General features: G+C 40.5%; 1 protein-coding gene across 1 annotated transcript in view; it reads left to right on the top strand.

Annotated features, from left to right (window-relative positions):
• The window catches only part of WDR33 (WD repeat domain 33), a 64,843-nt gene that overhangs the window by 40,956 nt on the left and 3,772 nt on the right, over positions 1–20,115 (top strand). Inside the window, exons 8-19 of the mRNA XM_083868989.1 lie at positions 6,026–6,152; positions 6,742–6,896; positions 7,020–7,098; positions 7,613–7,723; positions 8,500–8,594; positions 9,485–9,571; positions 9,797–9,936; positions 10,317–10,469; positions 10,842–11,888; positions 15,501–15,603; positions 15,888–16,350; positions 19,857–20,023. Of these exons, the coding sequence (XP_083725115.1) occupies positions 6,026–6,152; positions 6,742–6,896; positions 7,020–7,098; positions 7,613–7,723; positions 8,500–8,594; positions 9,485–9,571; positions 9,797–9,936; positions 10,317–10,469; positions 10,842–11,888; positions 15,501–15,603; positions 15,888–16,350; positions 19,857–20,023 (2,727 nt within the window). The remainder of the gene's footprint in view (positions 1–6,025; positions 6,153–6,741; positions 6,897–7,019; positions 7,099–7,612; positions 7,724–8,499; positions 8,595–9,484; positions 9,572–9,796; positions 9,937–10,316; positions 10,470–10,841; positions 11,889–15,500; positions 15,604–15,887; positions 16,351–19,856; positions 20,024–20,115) is intronic.

Here is a 20,115-nt window from a genome sequence, read left to right as displayed (position 1 = left end):
AATTGAGATTGCTACTTGCCTTATTGGTAATTACGTGTAATATAACAACTTTTATTCGTTTTTCTGTACAGTGCATTTACCATTGCCAAGCTGTACAAACACACAAATAGCATTAAATTTAAATTTATTTGCCAGTTCATTAAGGTTTTGTAGAACTCAAACTTCACTGATTGGTATAAGTTTGAGATGAGCACATACAAATTCTGAACTCATTTATGGAAACACTGATTACCTGTTCCGGGTAATGTTGGGGAAAAGTCATTTGTTTATCCACACCTGTTTCATTAGTGTTTAGTGATTATTGTTTCTTAACCTCCTGATTTCACAGATGATAAACTATTGTGTTATAAGGGCTTTTGTCTGGAAAGAAATTATAATTATAGAAGTGTAAAAAAGAACATTATTTGTAAATTTTTAAACAAAGATGAATTTACATCCCTTTCTGTTGCTGAATTAGTGGAATACTAAGGATCTAGACGACATCTCCTGTAGGTAGATTAAAACTATCAGTCTCTCTGCTGTCACTCTAGATAACAACTTTAATAAACTAGAAGAGAGTTAGACTGAGCAAACACAGGACAGTAAAACTTGTGTTTGTGGTACAGAAGTCTGAAAGTACGGTGGGAGGCATTATTCTTAATCCAGTGAAGACTGAAAGGAGCTTTTCCCTTAATTTATTTTGCACCAATCTCCCATATTATGCTAAAAAGCAGAAGCTGGCTGTGTATCTGTATCATTCTTGGAGTGGAGAAGAGGAAGTGCAAGAGCTCCTAGGACACCTCTGGGAGGACAGTTCACATAACTTGATAGGGCAAAGAACACTAAATAACTGGAATTAAATATAAACCTGCCCTTACTGCTGACCTGATGAGTGGGACCAAACCAGTGCCCAGGCTCTTTTAGGTGTGAGATATTCCGTTCCTAAGTGAGCTGTACATGGAAGCAGGGAATTTCTGGGGAGTGGGTAACTGCCAGGTGACATTTTTAAAGCCTTTCATAAAAATGGAGCTGGCAGAATAATCCAATTTGCCTAATAGGCTGGAAGCAAATAGTAAATTCTAATGGAATTATGTAGAGAACTTAGAATTCCTTTCGGCTAACATTGTTTCCATTATCTTTGACTTGCAGATCTCTTTCTGTCCTTTCTTCTTGCCCTCTCTTTTTTAGGGATGGAGAACCTTAGCTTGATTGCTTTAAGACCTGATGCTTCTTTGCAGATCCCTTGGAAATAATCCTGTTATTCCAAGGGCAAATGCCCTGCTCTTTGAGAGGTGTGGTGTTGTTTTGGGGACACAGAGTACAGGCAGATGAATGTCACTGTGTGGTGACAAAAAGGTTTCAGTCTGACCAGGCCAGGTGGGGGATACACAATTTTATTTACTCCCTATTTAGAACAGCATAAAAAAAATCCAAACAAATAGAATTCTAAATAAGAGACAATATCATTGCAGTTAAATGATTCTTCAAAATATAAATAGCCATTTTCTTTGGAACATGGGTGTTAAAATGTGCAGATGTTTAAGGACTGGCATCTTAGTATGTGTGTATACAATCACATAATTGCTGAGAAGGATCTAGAAATTTTCCAATATCATCTCTAAAATTCTCTTTGAATTTATGTGCATTCGGAATAGGGCACATCCCATGGGGAAAGAATATAAAACAGAAAAGTTAAGCTACAGCAATAAACCTGATGAATCTATAATTGCTATACACAGTTGCATTATAAAATATATCTATATTTTATAGACTGTAATATAAAGACAGTGATTCAAACCAACTTTTTTACACTGATCTGTATTCAGAAAGTCATAAATGCAGAAATTAGTATGAGGAGGGGAAAAAAATCGTGTCTTTAATTTATGTGTACTTCTCAGGCTTCTGGCATACTTGATTTGATCAAATACCATTACACATAATCTTGTTATGTGTTTCACTAGCCAGGATTCCTGTTCAGTGTTTTAAAGAGCAACTCTTCAAGGAAATTGGCTAGAAGTACTAACAATCAGTGTTTTAATTAAGAGGATTGTGACTAAGGGCACTCAAAACATTTATTATGCATCTAAAAGGTGATAGTAGGGAACTACTTGTGTATCTGAGCCTTTTAAAGGTGCTACACGTGCCTGTCTGGTTTTCTGCAGATTTTTTAAATGCTTTGAAAAAGTTATAGTAAGTAAAACCAATAAATGTTAGTAAATAGGTTTATGTTCAGACATTCACTCATGATTTTAAATGAGTTTCTCAAAAATCTTTCCTTCAGTCCTTCATTTTGGTTGGTTTATGGGCCTTCCACTGCCACAACTCCTACACAATTCACACGTTTCAATTCCTTTATCCAGAAAGGATCCCTGTAAGACAGGGAGTTGATGATAAGGTTGGTGCAAAGGAGCAGGAGTTGTTCAGAGAGGAATTCTCACCCTGGAGCTCCAAGCAGAGAGGCAGATGTGTGTGTGTGACTGTGGAAATTACTGAGCAAAAGCTGTTGTCAGCAAATAGGGAATGTAAACTGCAGAGATTTGCATGAATTAAGGTTTTCTGAGCTCGGCATTTGGGGACAAGGGGGTTTTGTGCCAGAGGACAGGCTGATTCCCAACACTAAGAAGTGAAAACAACTGTGAAATAAAATCTGTGAGGTGGCTTTTTCTCTGGAACGTTATTTTAAATGTGTTTTCTGCATCATGTGTCTCATTACAGATAATAGTGTGGGCATCTCTCAGCAGAAACAAGGAAAAGCAATATACAATGTCAGTTGCTTCCATTTTAAAAGAAATTAAGAAAGGTCTGATTAGATGAGCTATTCAGTTATTTTGGTTATGTGAATGTTCTGAGTTAGTTCATCCCTTGTGAATAGTTTATTTAAAGCATAGTTGTTGAAGGGAAAAATTTATATTCTCTTGAGAAAGCTTCATTGCATTAGGAACCTAAAGTTAAGTGTGTGATGATCCCATTTCTGCAGAGCTGAGGCTGAGATGGCTCTGTTGAGGGCAGAATACATCAGTGCTTAGATTACAAAGGAGGCTCCCAGTTTTCCCCTCTACTGCCATAATCCAGAGTAGACTGGTTGAAAGAATGCTCTCCGCAGGAAATGCCAGTTACCTGTTTCATCGTACGAAGATTATAATGATTATGTTTTTAAATATTATAAGGTTCTTCTGATCCCCATGAACAGTATTAATGTGCTGATAGCCAAAAGCCTTTTGAAAAGTACCCAGTGGTTTATCTGCTCTGGTTACAAGTTCTGAGTGTCCTGGTATCTTCTCCTGCCTCTCAGCTCTGCTCTCGGCCCATGTCAGAACCCTATCAGTCCAGTGCTGTCTGTCACAGCCTTTCCCTTTTGAAGACTTTGAAAGGGTGGGTGCTTCAATTGCTCTATTTAAGATTCCCCATTCTAGGCCTTTTTTTTCTCAGGGTACATATTTGTGTTTGGGGTGGCTTAACTCAAGAAGAGCCTAAAACAGCTTGCACAGGATGAGCTGTCACCCAGAGGTGGCCTTTCACCAGCATCACTTGTTTTCTGGATACAATCTTTTCTTCAAGCATAGGTAGTCCTATGTCTCCCTGTTAGCTTTTAGCTAATTAACATTTTAATTAGCTTTTCCATTGCTAATTGTCTTTATTTCAGGAGCAGCAATGCCAGTGTCACTCCAGTCCATCCAGGTAGCAGATTTTTAGTTTTGCTGGGCTTTGTTCATTTCGTATCTCTGATGGTAATTAAGCATTCTAGTCTGAACACATTTTCATATGGTTCAACCAAGTATTAACTTTAATGGAGTGTTTTTCTATAAGGACCTTGAATTAAAATCTCTCTTTCCCTGAGGGCTGCATGATAGAAGCTACCTACAGAATATCCTTGGCTGGAAATCTGCAAGCATGGATTCCCCTCCCCTGTGGAGGAGGAGCACTTTCTCCTTTACTCCTGGCTGAGTTATTGCTTCCAGTAAACACTGGGAAGCAAGATTTGTTCAGCATTCAGCTTCATGTTTTAGTTGAGAGATTTAGTCATAGCAAATGCAGACAGACAGTGCCTGTCATTTCTTTCTGCCTTAGAAAAGCCAGAGAGAAAGGGAACACTACATTTCAGAGTGCCTCTCTGCTGGTAGCCCAGAGCACCAGAGCACATCAATGGTCTCAGCAACTTGAGGATCCTGCTCTTCCCTGAAACCCCACATATTCCAAAGACAATTCTGCCTGCTGTGGCTGGAGAGGAGATGGGTTCCTTCATCTGTGTTGTCAGTCAGTTCTTATAGTTGTTCCCATATACTTGCCAAAGCTGGATTAATTTCTTTTTTGGTCAAGAACCTTTTCTCTTTCTGTCTTTTCCTCCAGAGAGGAGGAAAGTTGCAATCACTTGAGAGTGTGCTGTATGTTATATCAATTTGCTTCTGTTTTATGATACAATTATATTCCTTATTCTGATGCCAAAGGATTTTTGCTTTTTATATATTTTTCATATATTCGTAGCTCTGCAGACTTTTATTGTACAGTTATATGGTTTCTTAGCTAGCTTTCAGTACTTTTCCAGCACTTTGTTAAACACATTCCTGGAATCCCATTCTAATCTCACTTCTTCAGTGAACCATTCTTCTACTTCCCCATGTATGCAGACATAAAACAGTGTGGGGCTGGGAGAAAGAGGGAAGGCTCCAGTAGGAGGCCAAACCAAGGGGAGAATTACTTTATACACTGTACTTTTACTTGAGGATTCTTGTCAAATATGCTAATTTGCTAAACTTACAAAAGTGTCATAGCCCTATATCATACGGGAATTTGCCATAAGTGCACCTGGAGGATCCTTCAATAGACTGTAACTGCTTTCATCCTTTTAATCTTTGCCTTGTGATTTCAGGGCTCAGAAAGGCATCGGTTCTAGCTGGATTTTTTCTGTGGCTTCAGGAAAATTTCAACTGATACTTATTTTTAATGTCTTGTCAAAGTGAGATCTGTGTTAAGACAGCTTGTGCTGCCTAAACTGATGTGTTCCACTGTGTAGCAAAGCTGTGTTGGAGCTGCCTGACTTGATGGGAATCCTTAGTCTTTCCTGGAGTGTGCTCCCATTCTTCTATGCCATTTATGACTTCAGTGCCTTCATGTTTCAGGCAGACCCTGCTTTCTCAAGTGGCTTTTTTCTTCAGTTCTTGCACTCTGCCTCATTTTCTGGGATGGGCTATTACTCTTGGCCCTCCCTTGAAGTGGGCTGGTGTGAAGAGAGAGTGGAGAAAGAAATTACTGTTTGTTATTTCTTCTCTGAATTCCTGTAGTTAACCTCAGAAACCTCATTTTGTTATGCAGCAGGAATAGGCTCTTTTTTTTTTTTTTTTTAATGGATTTTAGCTCATCTGAACAGCACTGATTCTCTCTCAAGGTCAGTCAGTTTAAAGGGAAATTATATCACAAGGGTTTTTCTTTGCTAACTCTTAAGCCTTGGAAAAACCTGAATCCCTTTAACCTGGTAAGAAATCACATCTCATAAGGTTTCTTTTCATCATACACTAAATGTAGTACTTAGATCCATTATTTAATTTCTTTGCTTATTTTCTGACAGGACAGGAAAAGGATAGTATGGATAGGATAGGAACAAATAGGCATTTGCTTTATATTTCTACAGTTCTTCACTGAAAGTGAAGTGTCACACATTTTACCTCACCACCTCAATATAAATGCTTCACCAGTGCTACATTTAAAATACTGTGAAGTTGTATAAAACCAAAGTAAAAGTACCAAAACCTAAAAAACCTTAAAAAAAAGTATAAAACCTAAAAAAAAAGTACCGATTTAAACAGAACCTTCTTAAATAATTTTTCCGATGAGCTTGATTTGAGGGCATGATCTGAGGAAAAAATGCTCCCATTAATTAGTGGGAAGGAAAGCAAGCTAAATAACTTGGAAGAGATTTTATTTAGTTTACGTTTTGTAACCTGTGCTCTGTGATGTTTTTCATTCAGTTTTACATTAGTTATAAGGTGTGCACCCTGTAATTTTTCAGTCTGTGAAATCTCAGAATGGACAATTTTTGTCTCCTTAACAGGCCATGGAGCAGATGTGAAATGTGTTGACTGGCATCCAACAAAGGGATTAGTAGTTTCAGGAAGTAAAGATAGCCAACAGCCCATCAAGTTTTGGGATCCAAAGACTGGCCAGAGCCTTGCCACACTGTAAGTTCTTACCCACAGACTTTTGATTTGCTCAAATATAAACTAACTTTATAAAATAACTTTTTCTTAATTCCCTTCTTGGCTCTTTTCCTCACAACTTTTCAGCCACGCACAGTTGCTTCAAACATGAAGCTAGTACTTTAGCTGAGTGCTTTAGCTGTGCCAGAAAATCCAGAGGATAGATGAAGACAAGTCTATACTTGGAAAAAATGAGACTTTAATATTCATTATTTAAATTTACTTCCTTCTTCTTCATAGACAATCTACTCACACAGTTCTCCTTCAGACTGAGATAGGGAAAAACATACAATGTTTCATCTGGCTGATGAAAACTTTCTTATGCTGCAATAGAAACATGAACAGTAACTGGATACTGTCTCAGTGAGTGCTACAAGTTGCTTTGCAGTACAAAAGACCAGGATCAAAGCAGAGAGCCTTCTCACAGAAAGCCCCAGTGTTCTGCTTTAATAGCCTGAACTGCCTTGCTACTGACCAGAATGTTTGTGACTGGCAAATGACACATTTGTATCTGTGTCTGAGAAATCGGTTTCAGGACAAACAATCTGTTTCTGTTTCTCTCTGCCTGCAGACATGCTCACAAAAACACAGTGATGGAGGTGAAGCTGAATCTCAACGGCAACTGGCTGCTGACAGCTTCTCGTGACCACCTCTGCAAGCTCTTCGACATCCGGAACCTGAAAGAAGAACTTCAGGTCTTCAGGGGCCACAAGAAAGAGGCCACAGGTCAGAATTCTTTCTTATTATGTAGATTGTTATTATTAATTTTAGATTAAAAAATAAGATTATTTCCATTCATTAGAAGTCCTAGTGTTACACCCACTGACTGTGGCTCACTGTGTGTTTCAGCTGTGGCCTGGCATCCTGTTCACGAAGGGCTTTTTGCCAGTGGAGGGTCTGATGGCTCCTTGTTGTTCTGGCATGTTGGGTATGTGGCATTTCCACCAGCACATTGGAAAGATGTTAGTCAGCTGTGCAAGCTGCTAGACAAAACACCTCTTTTCCCCTTTGGGTCCATATTTAACTTGCATATTTGTGATAATATTTTTTCTCTGTAATCGAGGAATTTATTAATGTTTAATAACATTTATGATGATTTCCTGTAGAAATGTGCTTTAAAGGATACAACTGCTTGCACAAAAAAAACCAGCCATGTGTTGGGATGGTGATGAATAGTGGAAACTCCTAGTTTCTTAAAGCTTGTTCTGAGGTGCTGTAATTATTTTGGATTTAAATGTACAATTAAAAATCCCTACATTACTGAACTGCCTATTGAAACCATGGGGAACAATCAGCTCACCCAGCAGAAAAATAACAGAGGCTTAAATTTTACAAAATATGGGATAGAGGATGAACAACAACTGAATAACAAGTTTCCTATTGTAGCTGTAGGAGATATTCAGCTGTGTATGATTAATTTTTTTTTTTTTTTAATGCATCAGGGTTGAGAAGGAGGTTGGAGGGATGGAAATGGCCCATGAAGGAATGATCTGGAGTCTGGCATGGCATCCCCTTGGACACATTCTGTGTTCAGGCTCAAATGATCACACCAGGTAATTTCAAGTATTTAAAGAGAAGGCCTAAGGGAAGGTATTTACTTTTAGAAATTAGAACAGTGTTTGGCATCAGTGAATAAATAGACTGGAATGGTTCTGTTACACAACCAGGGGTCAAAGCAGAAACACAGCTTGTGTGAATAGGAAGGACTGGGTGACATTTTATATTACAAGGTAGAGTCTGACCTCTTGTAACAAATATTACAATTTTGATTGCTGGAAGTTTAAAAATGCATTGAAGAAATGCTTAAAAAAAGAATTCCTATTGTTTCTTGCTGAAGAAACACTCCTATCTCCACAGCAATTTTTCCTGCAGATCATCTGTTGGTCATGTCTTTTCATATTGCAAGCACATTCAGAAGCTGTAGTTTGTGGTTTTGGGTCGGACAACCTGTAAACATAGTGAATTTTATAAATACTGTAATTTTTTGTGGGGGCATATGTATATTTAGTGTATATGAAGAATATACTTGAGCAAGAAGGTTTTGGAATGGACTAGAAAATTTTTCCAGGATTTGATGTTGATACTTTGCACTTACACCCATTACACTTTGAAGTATCTTCTAACTTGTAATTATGTAATTCATTACAATACTTTCTGGGATTTTTATTTTTGGCTTGAAGCTCATACTCTGTGTTCAGATCTAGAGCTGAACTTGGCTTAGTAAGAGTTGAATCCTTATATAATCAAGATCAAAAATCAAAGAACTAATTAGATTAAAAGTTGTTAATGTTCGACCATTTAATGAGATCACATAACTTCCTTTTGATAGCAAGTTTTGGACTAGAAATCGGCCTGGAGATAAAATGCGGGATCGTTACAACCTGAACCTGCTGCCTGGGATGTCAGAGGATGGTGTGGAATATGGTAAGGCATTTTTCCTCAACATGGAAGGAAGAGCATTGGGGTCAGGAGCAGCCTAGGTCATTAGGTGACACGTCTGGGTAAGGTGAGGAAGCAGAATTGTAGCATTGGGGACCACTTGGGCAAAAATATCTCTTTGTAAGGATGATTTTACTCCCCATGTTACCAGTGATCATCATTCCAACAATGGGTTTTCTTCTGTTTCCACAGCTCCAGGAGGTAAGACCTGCTCTATCAATCACAGGAAGGAGGTTTGGCTCTCCCTCTAGCACTGTCTCCAGTTTACTTTTCTTACTGAAAAATTCGTCTGTCTTCAGCACTTCCCACAGTCCTGAACTGCAGCAGGAAAAGAAATAAGAATTCTACTAGAACCTTTAAACTTTACTCTGCTCTTAAGGATTTATCTCAATAATTTTAGGCTGCTCAGGATTGCCCAGCTCAATGGTGTGCCTTAGCCACCTGTAGTTGCATCTGTTTCTTCAGATTTTTATTTGCTTTGAGGGGACGGGGAATTAAAATGCAGCACTTCAAAACAAGTTAAATTTTAAAGCATATAGATCTGTTACAAAAAATGGGACTGGTCATGGTTTATTATTTCTTTTTCTGAGCTTCTATCCTAAATGTAGCCTTCCTGAAAGGACAGAGTTTCTGACCTTTTGGGATATATTTATGAATCTGAACTTGCAGTTCTTTTAATATCCTGTAATTTATTTATGAAACTAAATTGTGACCTACCATTTGTAAAATATCTATTTACTATTGGAATATGATACTAATGGTAAAAGTATGTGAGAATCCAAAGGGTTAAAATAGTAATGTTTAGGGTAAATATTTATTTATTCATTCATTCATTTATTTATTTATTATAAATACTTATTGTTTTCTTTCTCTAGATGATCTGGAGCCCAACAGCCTGGCAGTTATTCCTGGGATGGGAATACCCGAACAGTTGAAAATAGCCATGGAGCAGGAGCAGATGGGTAAGTAATAGCTGTGGGGAAGCATTCTGCTGAGCAATCCAGATACTGTGGGTCTTCTTTTTCATTCTTTTCATATTCTTTGGGAGCAGAGATGCTCTTTTCTAAAGTTCTGTGTTGTGCATATTTGCCATGTAAAGAAGGATGAGCTGAAAACCTCTGTGAAAAAAATAGAAGATCTTTCTGTAAGCCTGCATTGCTCTGATTCTTTGTTTCCTGGTGCCAAAGGGAAAGATGAGTCCAATGACATTGAAATGACAATCCCAGGACTGGATTGGGGAATGGAGGAAGTAATGCAAAAGGACCAAAAGAAAGTGCCACAGAAAAAAGTTCCCTATGCAAAACCAATACCAGCACAGTTTCAGCAGGTAAGTACCTGATACACAGTGGAAAGAACAACCTGTTCTTTTCCCAACTTCAAAACGTATCAAACTTCAAACAAAACTTGAAAAAGTTTCAAGCATTTTGAAATGTTTGGGATTTTAGGTATCAGCTCTCCTGTATCAACATCCAGTGCAATTTACCACAGTAGCTAGTTTAATTATTATTTGAACATAAAATATTTGATTAAATACCTTCTATCTTGTACCTGTACCTGGGAAGAACTTACGAGATACAGAAGTTTTACTCAGCATTGTTTTTACTTTCAAGTACCCATACTACAAAATGTTTCAGCATATACTTTCTCTTTGCAGCAGTGTGTTGCACACATCTACAGAGTTAATCTTGTGTTTCCTAATCTTTGTAGGCATGGATGCAAAATAAAGTTCCTTTGCCTCCCCCACCTGAGCCATTGAATGATAGAAAGGAGGATATTAAGCTGGAGGAGAAAAAGAAATCACAGGCAGAGATTGAGCAGGAAATGGCAGCACTTCAGTACACAAACCCACAACTCCTGGAGGTATGTATGGAAACACAGGGATTAACAAGTTTTCTTTAGTCCTTCCTGTGACAGATCTGGACTTCAGGCCTAAAGTGAGCAGCTTCCTGCAGCAGTTTCACCTGCTTGGCTGTTTTCACCTTGTTACAAAAAGACATGCAATTGAACAGGATATTGCACTTAATGTGTGATGATGTGACACCCTCAGTGAGGCCCCCACATCTCAGTTCACCAGTGGGTCTCTTCAGTTAGTAATTTGTCTTTAGTTAGTTATTTCTATGAATTACAAGAAAAGCATTCTTAAAGTCCTATGAAATGGGATGACTGCTTCTCATTTTCAGTTGTAACATACTTCTGTGCTTAGCTGATTTTCTGTGTCTGTTTTTTGGACAGCAACTGAAGATTGAGAGACTTGCACAAAAGCAAGCTGAGCAAGTGCAGCCACCACCCCCAGGAGGATCTCTCCACGGTCCTCAGCCTTTCCCAGGGCAAGGCCCAATGTCACAGATGCCTCAAGGGTTTCAGCAGCCCCTTCCACCTCAGCAGATGCCAATGAATATGCCTCAGATGGGCCCTCCTGGTCCACAAGGACAGTTCAGACCTCCGGGACCCCAAGGACAAATAGGACCTCAAGGTCCGTTACACCAAGGAGCTGGAGGTCCACAAGGGTTCATGGGACCACAGGGACCTCCAGGCCCCCAAGGGCCTCCACAAGGAATGCCACGGCCTCAGGATTTACATGGACATCAAGGAATGCAGAGACATCCGGGCCCTCATGGGCCAATGGGGCCCCCAGGTCCACAGGGTAATGCTGGCCCCCAGGGACACTTGGGACCTCAGGGCCTGCCTGGGTCTCAGACTCATTTAGGACCACAGGGCCCACCTGGCCCACAAGGTCACTTGGGCCCTCAGGGTCCCCCTGGAGGTCAAGGAATGCAGGGCCCCCCTGGCCCACGAGGAATGCAAGGACCTCTTCCTCACGGCATGCAAGGAGCTCCGGGATCTCAAGGGATGCAGGGCCCTATATCTCAAGGGCCCTTGATGGGACTTAATCCAAGAGGGATGCAGGGTCCGCCAGGACCCAGAGATAACCAGGGACCTAATCCACAAGGGATGATGATGGGTCATCCACAAGAAATGAGAGGTCCTCATATGCAAAGTGGTTTACTAGGACACGGTCCCCAGGAGATGCGGGGCCTTCAGGGACCGCCCCCTCAAGGCTCAATGCTGGGACCACCACAAGAAATGCGGGGGCCACCTGGTCCCCAGGGCCAGCAGGGACCTCCACAAGGCTCTTTGGTGGGGCCTCAAGGAAACATGCAAGGACCTCAGGGACAGCCAAACCCTTCGAGGGGGCCGCACCCTTCCCAGGGCCCTCTGCCCTTCCAGCAGCAGAAAACTCCTCTGTTGGGTGATGGGCCTCGGCCCCCCTTCAATCAGGTACGTGGTGGTCTGTGCAACAGTGTGGGAATGAGAACTGTCATGCAGTAGGAGTGCACAGTAGGAGCTGAGAGGATGGAGGTCGGGGATTCCTGAGGGACTGAGGCCTCAGGAAAACTGAAGTTATAATGAAAAGGGTTCTATAGCTTGGAAACAGCAGAAGGTGCCTATGGCAGGGGGATTGGAAATAGGTGATCTTTAAGGTCACTTCCAACCCAGACTACTCATGATTCTATGACAGGTAACTGTGGAAAAGGGATTATTGGGAATAGTAGTACAGAAACCAGTCTGCTATAAAATATATAACCTTAAGAGAAACTCTTTTTTTTTTTTTAAGACACTGAAATGTCTTAAATGAGGTATTTCCTGGGGAGCAGACAAGCACTAATAAAAGTCAAATTTAAAGAAACTGGCCATAAGAAAAGTAATATGTATTAATTAAAGCAAGGTATTTCCAACTCTCAGTTGTCCAGAGTAGTTAATCCAAACTGTGGGATGAATTTACCATAGATGCTGACACACCTGGACTCAGCTTAGCCTGGTTGCACTTAACAGTTGACTCTAAAGTGCAGAAGGACACAGCACTTTCCATCTTCTGCTCCACTACACATCACACAGAGCTCTGTGGTTACTGCCTCTCATAAGTTCCTGGCTGGATAGCACCAGTTCTGGACTTTGTCTCAATTGTCTTCAGTGCTAGGTGAATTTTGAAAGGGAAGTTTGGAAAAAAAAATCTACTTATTAAAAAAAAAAATGTGTGGTGGTTTTTAACCAGAATTGTCTCTTCTAGACCTGTACTCAGTAGTTTCAGTCAAAGCTTTAGACATGTGGAGTATTTAGTGTGTGATCCAGTACCAATCACAGTGAGGCACTGAATATTCAAATGAGCTTTAGCTCAGGGATTCCTTTTCAGATTGAAGCAGAGTAGTCCACAAATTGTGGGTTTAATTAAATATTTTTTCCTTGCAAATCAATAATTCCCTCCAGAAAGCTGTTAATGTGCCACTGTTGCTGAGATTTCAAAAGTATCCAAGTCACACAAACAAGTGTTGGTTCCCCAACTCTGTAACTTAAACCAGCAGAGTTGTTTCTTATTGCTATCCCCAGGAGACTCATTTTTCTTTGAGAATAATTACAATGTTTGTGGAGGGCTGTCCTTGTGTGCCCTTGCCACTGACACTGTTTGGAATTCAGTAGGGTGCTTTTGACAGGTGGCTGGTTATTTTCTTTGAATACTGCTATCTTAAAGGCTTTTACAGATACTAAAGAAATGACACAGTGAGATATTTTAGACCATCTTTCCTTCCTTGTGCACCTTTATTATGATAAAGGCTTTTAAAAATTAACGTATTTTAAAATTCATGATGTCAGGTTTTGCTCCATTTTGTTTCTTTGTAATATGAATACAGCACTAGTTCCTGTTTAAATCTATTTTTTTTTTTTAAAGAATAGACTTAAGATTGTTTTGTGTTCTGGATTTGGCTTTTTTCTTCTGTAAAAGCCAGATCACATCACTTGTACACATCACTTGTCTTCTTTTCAGTAGCAGAAGTGAGTGAATATCTGCTTTATCAAGGGCTTGTGACATTAATACAGAACAGTTACAGATAGTTGTATGGGTTAATCTCCATATAGGATATCACTGTTACCTGCACTGGCTGTACACTGGAAGCAGAGGTTGGCTGGGATGCACAAGGCCATTTTCAGCTTTTAGTAAAGTACCTCTTTCTAAATTCTGCACATTTTCCAGTTCCAGCCCAGTTTGAGGCCTGGAATAAATTTTGAAACAAAAATCCCATAAAATGCAGAGTTAGGGCTCTGTGTTCCCAGCTTGGCAAAGCACAGTTTGTTTGTAATCAAGGTTTCTGCTAAGAAGAGTTATTTACTGAGTGCTAAGAACTTTTTGGTTAAACACTTCCATAAATGGAAGAAGTTCCATAACATTTATTTTAAGCAAGCATCTGCTAAATATATGGGAAATCCTGGAACTCCAGCAAGGTTTTGGTCAGGAACAGCAGAGTCACTGTGATAGCTGGCTCTTCCCTAATCAGAGGATGAATTTGTTCTGCACTCAAGTCAACATTCCATCACTAGGAAAGTATTTTTGTGGATTTTGGGGGGTTTTTAAAGGGCATTGAGCCAGATCTTTTATTTTGCTTATTTTTCCAACATTTTTACAAAATTACTCAAATATCAAGTTTGTAGTACGTATTTGTGTGCTTTCTTGTGTTTCTCACCTACATTGCAGTTGAATATAAATTTTTCATTTAAAATGATATTTCAAGATATGATGGGGTAAATGCAAAAATAAATTTCGTGCTTCTCTGCAACCAGAAACAAAAAGGTAGTGTTTCTCCAGAATAAATATAGAGCATTAAAATTATTTAACTTTGATTCATGGAGAAGTTAAGCAGTGTAATTATAACCCAGTGGTGTGCTGGAGTACAGGTCTTTTAAGTATTTCCAAACTGCAGTCTCGAAGGGCTTTAATAAGTCAGTGTGAAGGCCAAGTCTAAATATTGCATACTAGGTATGTTTGGGGAAAAAATTACATTTTTAGGGGTTTCTAGTAAGGGTTTGGGGGGGATTGGCATTTTGGTCATGTCAGCATAAAAAGGTTTGGTATTGCAGTCCTGCATGTTTCAGCTCTGTCTGGTTTATATTTTTATTGTTGGATTTTATAGCTACAGTGTAAATTCTGTAGCTGTCCCTTTTCCGTTCCAGTCAAGCACAAACCCCAAATGATGACTTTTTGTCAAGCCTGTGCTGTTAAAAGGCAGAATCAGAGCACTGTCCAAGCACAGCTTTCCAACCAGTGTCACCTCAGCACTCCTGTAAATTTGTCAAAACCTTTAATGAGTCTGACAGCAGCTGAATTTAAAGAGAATTATTTTATCCTATAAAACTCACCAAAAAATGAGAAAAAATACTAGAAGAAACTTATATACTTTATTTTTTTTTCTTTGGGATCACATAAAGCACACAAAACTCTGCCCACTCTACTGCCTCTGCTTTTTTAATCCTAAAATGAAGAAAAATTAACTTTGCCATCATGTTAAAAATGAAACTCATATATTTCCATGTTAACAACTTACAGAGGTTTAGAGAAGAGGTTCCCTTAAGACCCTGTTGTTGTCCCCTCATCCCAACATTCTTGATACTTACTTTTTGTATATATAGTTTCTTTTTCATTTCCAAATGAAGTCTTTGGTCTTTGAAGCTCTTTAACTGCCTATAAATCAGTACCTGATATTTTTCAAAGAAATTTACACATTTTCCTCCTCTAGAGGAGTAGTATTTGTATTGAATACTCAATAAATTCAATACATTCTTATAGAATATTCATGCTCAGGAAAAATATCAGCTTTGAATATCAAAGAATATAATCTTTTGCTATAACAGGTAAAATGGGAATACCCGGAATGCTGGTTCCTATGAAATGGTGTGTTTCTCAGTGACTGAGGTTGAAACCATTGGAACATGAGCTGTTTCTGTTGTACAACCGGTGCAGATGCAGACTTTATGGAAAGAAAATTGTTTAGCACTCTTACAGAAATTTGTAATCACTCACACATGGCAGTTCACGTGGCTTTTCTCCTTACATGCTCACAGGATGGACAGAACCCGGGTCCTCCTCCGCTGATACCAGGCCTGGGGCAGCAAGGGGGACAAGGTCGTCTGGGCCCCCACAACCAAGGACCTGGTCTTAATAAAGGTAATTAAACATATTGTCTGTTCTCCTGTGAGTGCATCTCTTCAAAGAGGGGCTGTCCCAGTGCAGTGCACCCAGGGGGAAATGGCTGGAACACAATGCAGAGCCTTGGCTGAAAGAAAAGCTTCCAGAGATGTGGGCTGGGATATACAGGGAAAATTTTCCCAGAAACATTGTTTAATGTGAAATGTATCCCATATGCTTTCTCCAACTGTATGAACTAGAGCATCCTGAAGTGATTTAGAAACAGTTACAGAAACCTGCTGTGATTTGTTTTATCCCTCCAGGCGACGCCCGTGGGCCACCCAACCATCACCTGGGCCCGCTGTCGGACCGGCGGCACGAGCAGAACAGCGGCGGCCCCGAGCACGGCCCCGAGAGGGGAATGTTCCGAGGGGGGCAGGACTGGAGTGATGGCAGGGACAGCAGGGGCATGCCCGACCGGCGGGGCCCTCACCCCGATTTCCACGATGACTTCGACCGGCCCGACGACTTCCGGGATGATTTCCACCCAGATAAGAGATTTGGCCACCGGTTACGAGAGTTCGAGGGGAGAGGAGGCCCCCCATTGCAAGATGAGAAATGGAGGCGAGGTGGACCTGGGCCTCCCTTCCCTCCTGACCACAGGGAGTTTGAGGGAGGTGGTTCCAACCGGGGGCCTCCTGGTGCCTGGGAAGGAAGGAGACCTTCAGATGACAGATATCCCCGGGATCCTGAGGACGCACGATTCCGAGGAAGGCGAGACGAGAGGTAAGGACAAATCCATTTCTCTTTCTTGGGTTGAAGGGTAAATGGAGGGAACTCTTTTCTTCCTGGTTTCCTTTTCATTAAGGAGTCTATCTGTTTCAGATTTATAAACTGGAAACCAATAAGGAAATGAAAACTCTAATATACCTGAGTGTAGAGTCCATAAAAATCATTCAGTAATAGAAGAAAACTTGAAAAACGGTCATTGTACACAGCAGCTTCCGTGTCTTTAAACAGTAAGTAAAGAGAAGGGGGAGAGTTTGTAGAGAAGATCCAGTGACACAGGATGAAGATCTGAGACCGTTTTGATGACAATTGAGAGGAGACTTACAGGTTAAAGTGACAAACTTTTGAACACTAGAAGTGGATTTTGAGATTCTGTCTCCAGTCACAAACTACAGCATGACTGTAGAGACCGTAGGATGAGATGCAATGCCCTTGTAAGGAGCAGGAACAGTGATCTGACTGCCAGATAGAAGGGACAGAGTTACAGCATCTGTTGGACTGTCGAGACTATTTTTTCATGCGTTTGCTTGTAGAAATTTTATTTCTCTTTCTGACTTATTTCTTAATGCCAAGTGAAGAACTCAAAAATAATCTGATTTATGGCAATGTCCTTGTCATTGCTCACAATCTCCGAATAAATCACAAAGGGATAAATTTGCTTTTAGTTACCAATGTAAATATGGAGGAATTAATGCTGTCTCTGAGATTAACTATCAGCAAAATTGCTCCAGATTTATGTTAGTTTAATGAAGTGAAATTTGGCCTCCAAGGTCTGAGCCTCTCAGTGACCACCAACTCCCTATATATAAGAACATGTGCTTGTACAAATACGCTGTGGTCTCTACATAATGTGAATTTTGTGTGTTTTAGTTGCCTTTTTAATCATTTTCTTACATTCCTTTTACTTTGCATCTATACAGCTCTTCTTTTAGCTATTTTCTGCCTAGCTCTGTAAGATGTAACTTCCTTTTGTGTGAAGAGTATGAAAAGAAATGAACAGTAACTAAAAGAAGGTAACAATTAAAGCCATTTTAAAAAAGTAAAGCCAGAGAGAATCCAGTTGGATGGTCCAGTGGTCCAATGGTCTGCATCACAGAACTCTTTTAAAAAAGACACAGCAGACAAGACTTTTAGAAGCTCAGTAGAGATTTTTCAGCTGTTATATTGAAAATGCTTAGGGACTGGAAAATATTTTATTATGGTCCTGATTTTTAAAAAGTTTCAGGAAGGTAAACAGGAACCTTGTGACCTGTAAATCTGACTTCTGAATAAGAGTATTCTATTTATCAGAGTACAAGTGTTTGCCCAGAGAGTTCAAAATGAAATGGCACAGGGCTCTAAAACGCTCACTGTGCTTGTAAGTTTGATGATTTTCTTGGAATGAAGGTGAACTAGGTGCCATTTACTGCAGATGCTGTGGTGGACTTAATCCAAACCACTCGTTCAGCTGACTTGGTTTGAAATTGAGATTGTAACTGGTTTGATCAAGCATGAGAGGCAAATGTGTGTATGTGTGTTTCTCTCTAATTTCCCATCCTTTTCATCCTTGTCCTGTTCTTACTCTACCTGTGCATATCAACATGATGCTTCTACTGCAGAGACCTGCCTCTTCCTGCCTGCTAATCTGCACAGTGTGTAGTTTGTACAGTAAGGTCCTAGGCCTCGGGGAAGAAGATGTAAGAGCAGTCAAACAGGAACTGAACCCGATGCAAGGCAGGGTTTTTATGTGTGACTGATATGAAAAGGCAAATAAGGATATCCATAACACAATATTAGGAGCTGTGGCTGTGTCAGGCATAGGTATGGTAGATTTCAAAACTCAGCTGTGTCCATCAGTTGCCTGAAATAGGAAAGGCCCTGTTCCTGCAGCCCTGGGGCCTCGTGTTGAAAATCTTGGTAATTTACAAGCTAAGTCGAATCACACCATATCAGTATTAAAGTGGGAGGCCCTCTAAGAAACCTCTAGAGGACTGTGCTGTTTCAAGGCTAAACAACATTGCTCTGTGATTACTTGAACCATTTGTACCTGAAACTGTTGAGTTTGTTTTCCCAAACCATCCAGGTTAATGTAAATGGTTCATGGTCCATACAAAGCACTCCTCCATCCACTGTTGTACCTGTACAGGCACAGCAGCCTCCTCTCTGTATTGTGTTTGTTTTCTGGGAGGTGGAGACAGACCTATTGTTTTTTATTAAAAACAATGTAAAAGTTTAAAAATATTGTATTGTGTTATGACTACTGTTAAAATATTTAAATTTGTAATTAAAAGGTTAATGTTGTTAAAATTCTAAATAAAAGTATCTAAAGTTTTGCTTGTAATAGGATGCACTGTGTCGTTAATGAGCTGGGGAAGGGGATGCTGCACACAGCCAACACCCTGGGAATACTGCGGTGCTTTCAGTTCAGCCAGTGTGGAACTGGGAACACTGGGGAGGTGGGAGGCATCTGTGACTGGGCAGGGAGTGCTCCACACCGTGTGCTGTCACTGAGGGAGGGCACAGCAGTGTGGGGTGGCCCGGTGGGGACACCTCAGCCGGGCTGTGCCTGACACAGGCACTGCCCGCAGAGCAGGGCTGTGCTGTGCAAACAAACACTGCAGGTGTCTGAACTGCTCATGTCAGGAACAGAACTGCTAGTTACTCACACAGCCAGCTGCAGCCTTACCTGGCATGGCACTGACAGCTCAGGAGGAGCCATTCTCCTCTCTGCAGAGCTGTCCCAGGCCCCCAGTGCGGCGCTGGAGGAGCTGCACTCAGTTAAGATGCAGTGCAGAACCCAAATTCCTGAAGATGCCATTGGTACTTATTAGACAGCAGTTATCAACTTCAGGGTCACAATTACATTTTGCAACACATAAGTCATTACTGCAGTTGGATAAACTGCTCTTCAGGTTGCAGAATGCCACTGTGCACTGTTCAGCCATCACTGTGCCTACAGTTCCAAGGGCAGTCTAGATAGAAGCACTTGCTAAAAATGTAAACTTTGAAGAGTGGAATGAAAAGGAGAACTGTCTGGCAGAAGAATCATAGACCTAATAGGAATGAGATGCTGTAATGTTTTCTTATAGCTACAAGTCTCATTGCCTCTGTGTTTTCAGTTTGTTTTATCATGCAAATGTAAAGGAAAAAAGGGAAGGGGAATGTAAGACCATGAGAGTAAAGGGGAACTCACTTATACTTTTTCCTTGCCTTACCTCACCTTGTATCTATCATCACTCATTGATTGTTTTTCCCACCTTTTCATTAAATGAATGCAATATGTTTAATATTTTTCTTGTATGAAAAGCCAACATAATCAGTAGAATGAAATATGAGAAGATTACAAAACTTACTATCAAAGCGCTCAAAGGCAGAAATGAGCACTCTCCCACCTACAAATCCTGTTCTAGTAACTGTATGTGCTGCAGCATTAAGTGAAACAGTTCAGAAATTAGTTGATAAGGAAACTGAAGCTGACTCAATTATGCCTAAAAACCACATTTGTATCATGTTCTTTCTTGTAGCTTCCGAAGAGGAGGCCCCTCAAGGCATGAGGGCCGGGGACCCAGAGGCAGAGATGGCTTTCCTGGCCCCGAAGATTTTGGGCCAGATGATGCTTTTGACTCCCCAGATGAAAACTCCAGGGGAAGGGACCATGGTGCTCGGGGCCGAGGTCGAGGTGCTCTAAGAGGTAAGGGGAATGTTCTTCCACAAAGAAATACAAGGGTGAGGAAGGAAAGGCATTTCTTGGGCAGATGACATTATTTTCATGAATACAATTTC

This window comes from Zosterops lateralis (assembly GCF_965231275.1).
Source record: "Zosterops lateralis genome assembly, chromosome: 10".
In the NCBI taxonomy this organism is placed as follows: Eukaryota; Metazoa; Chordata; class Aves; order Passeriformes; family Zosteropidae; genus Zosterops; species Zosterops lateralis.
This window is presented reverse-complemented; position numbering and strand designations above follow the sequence as displayed.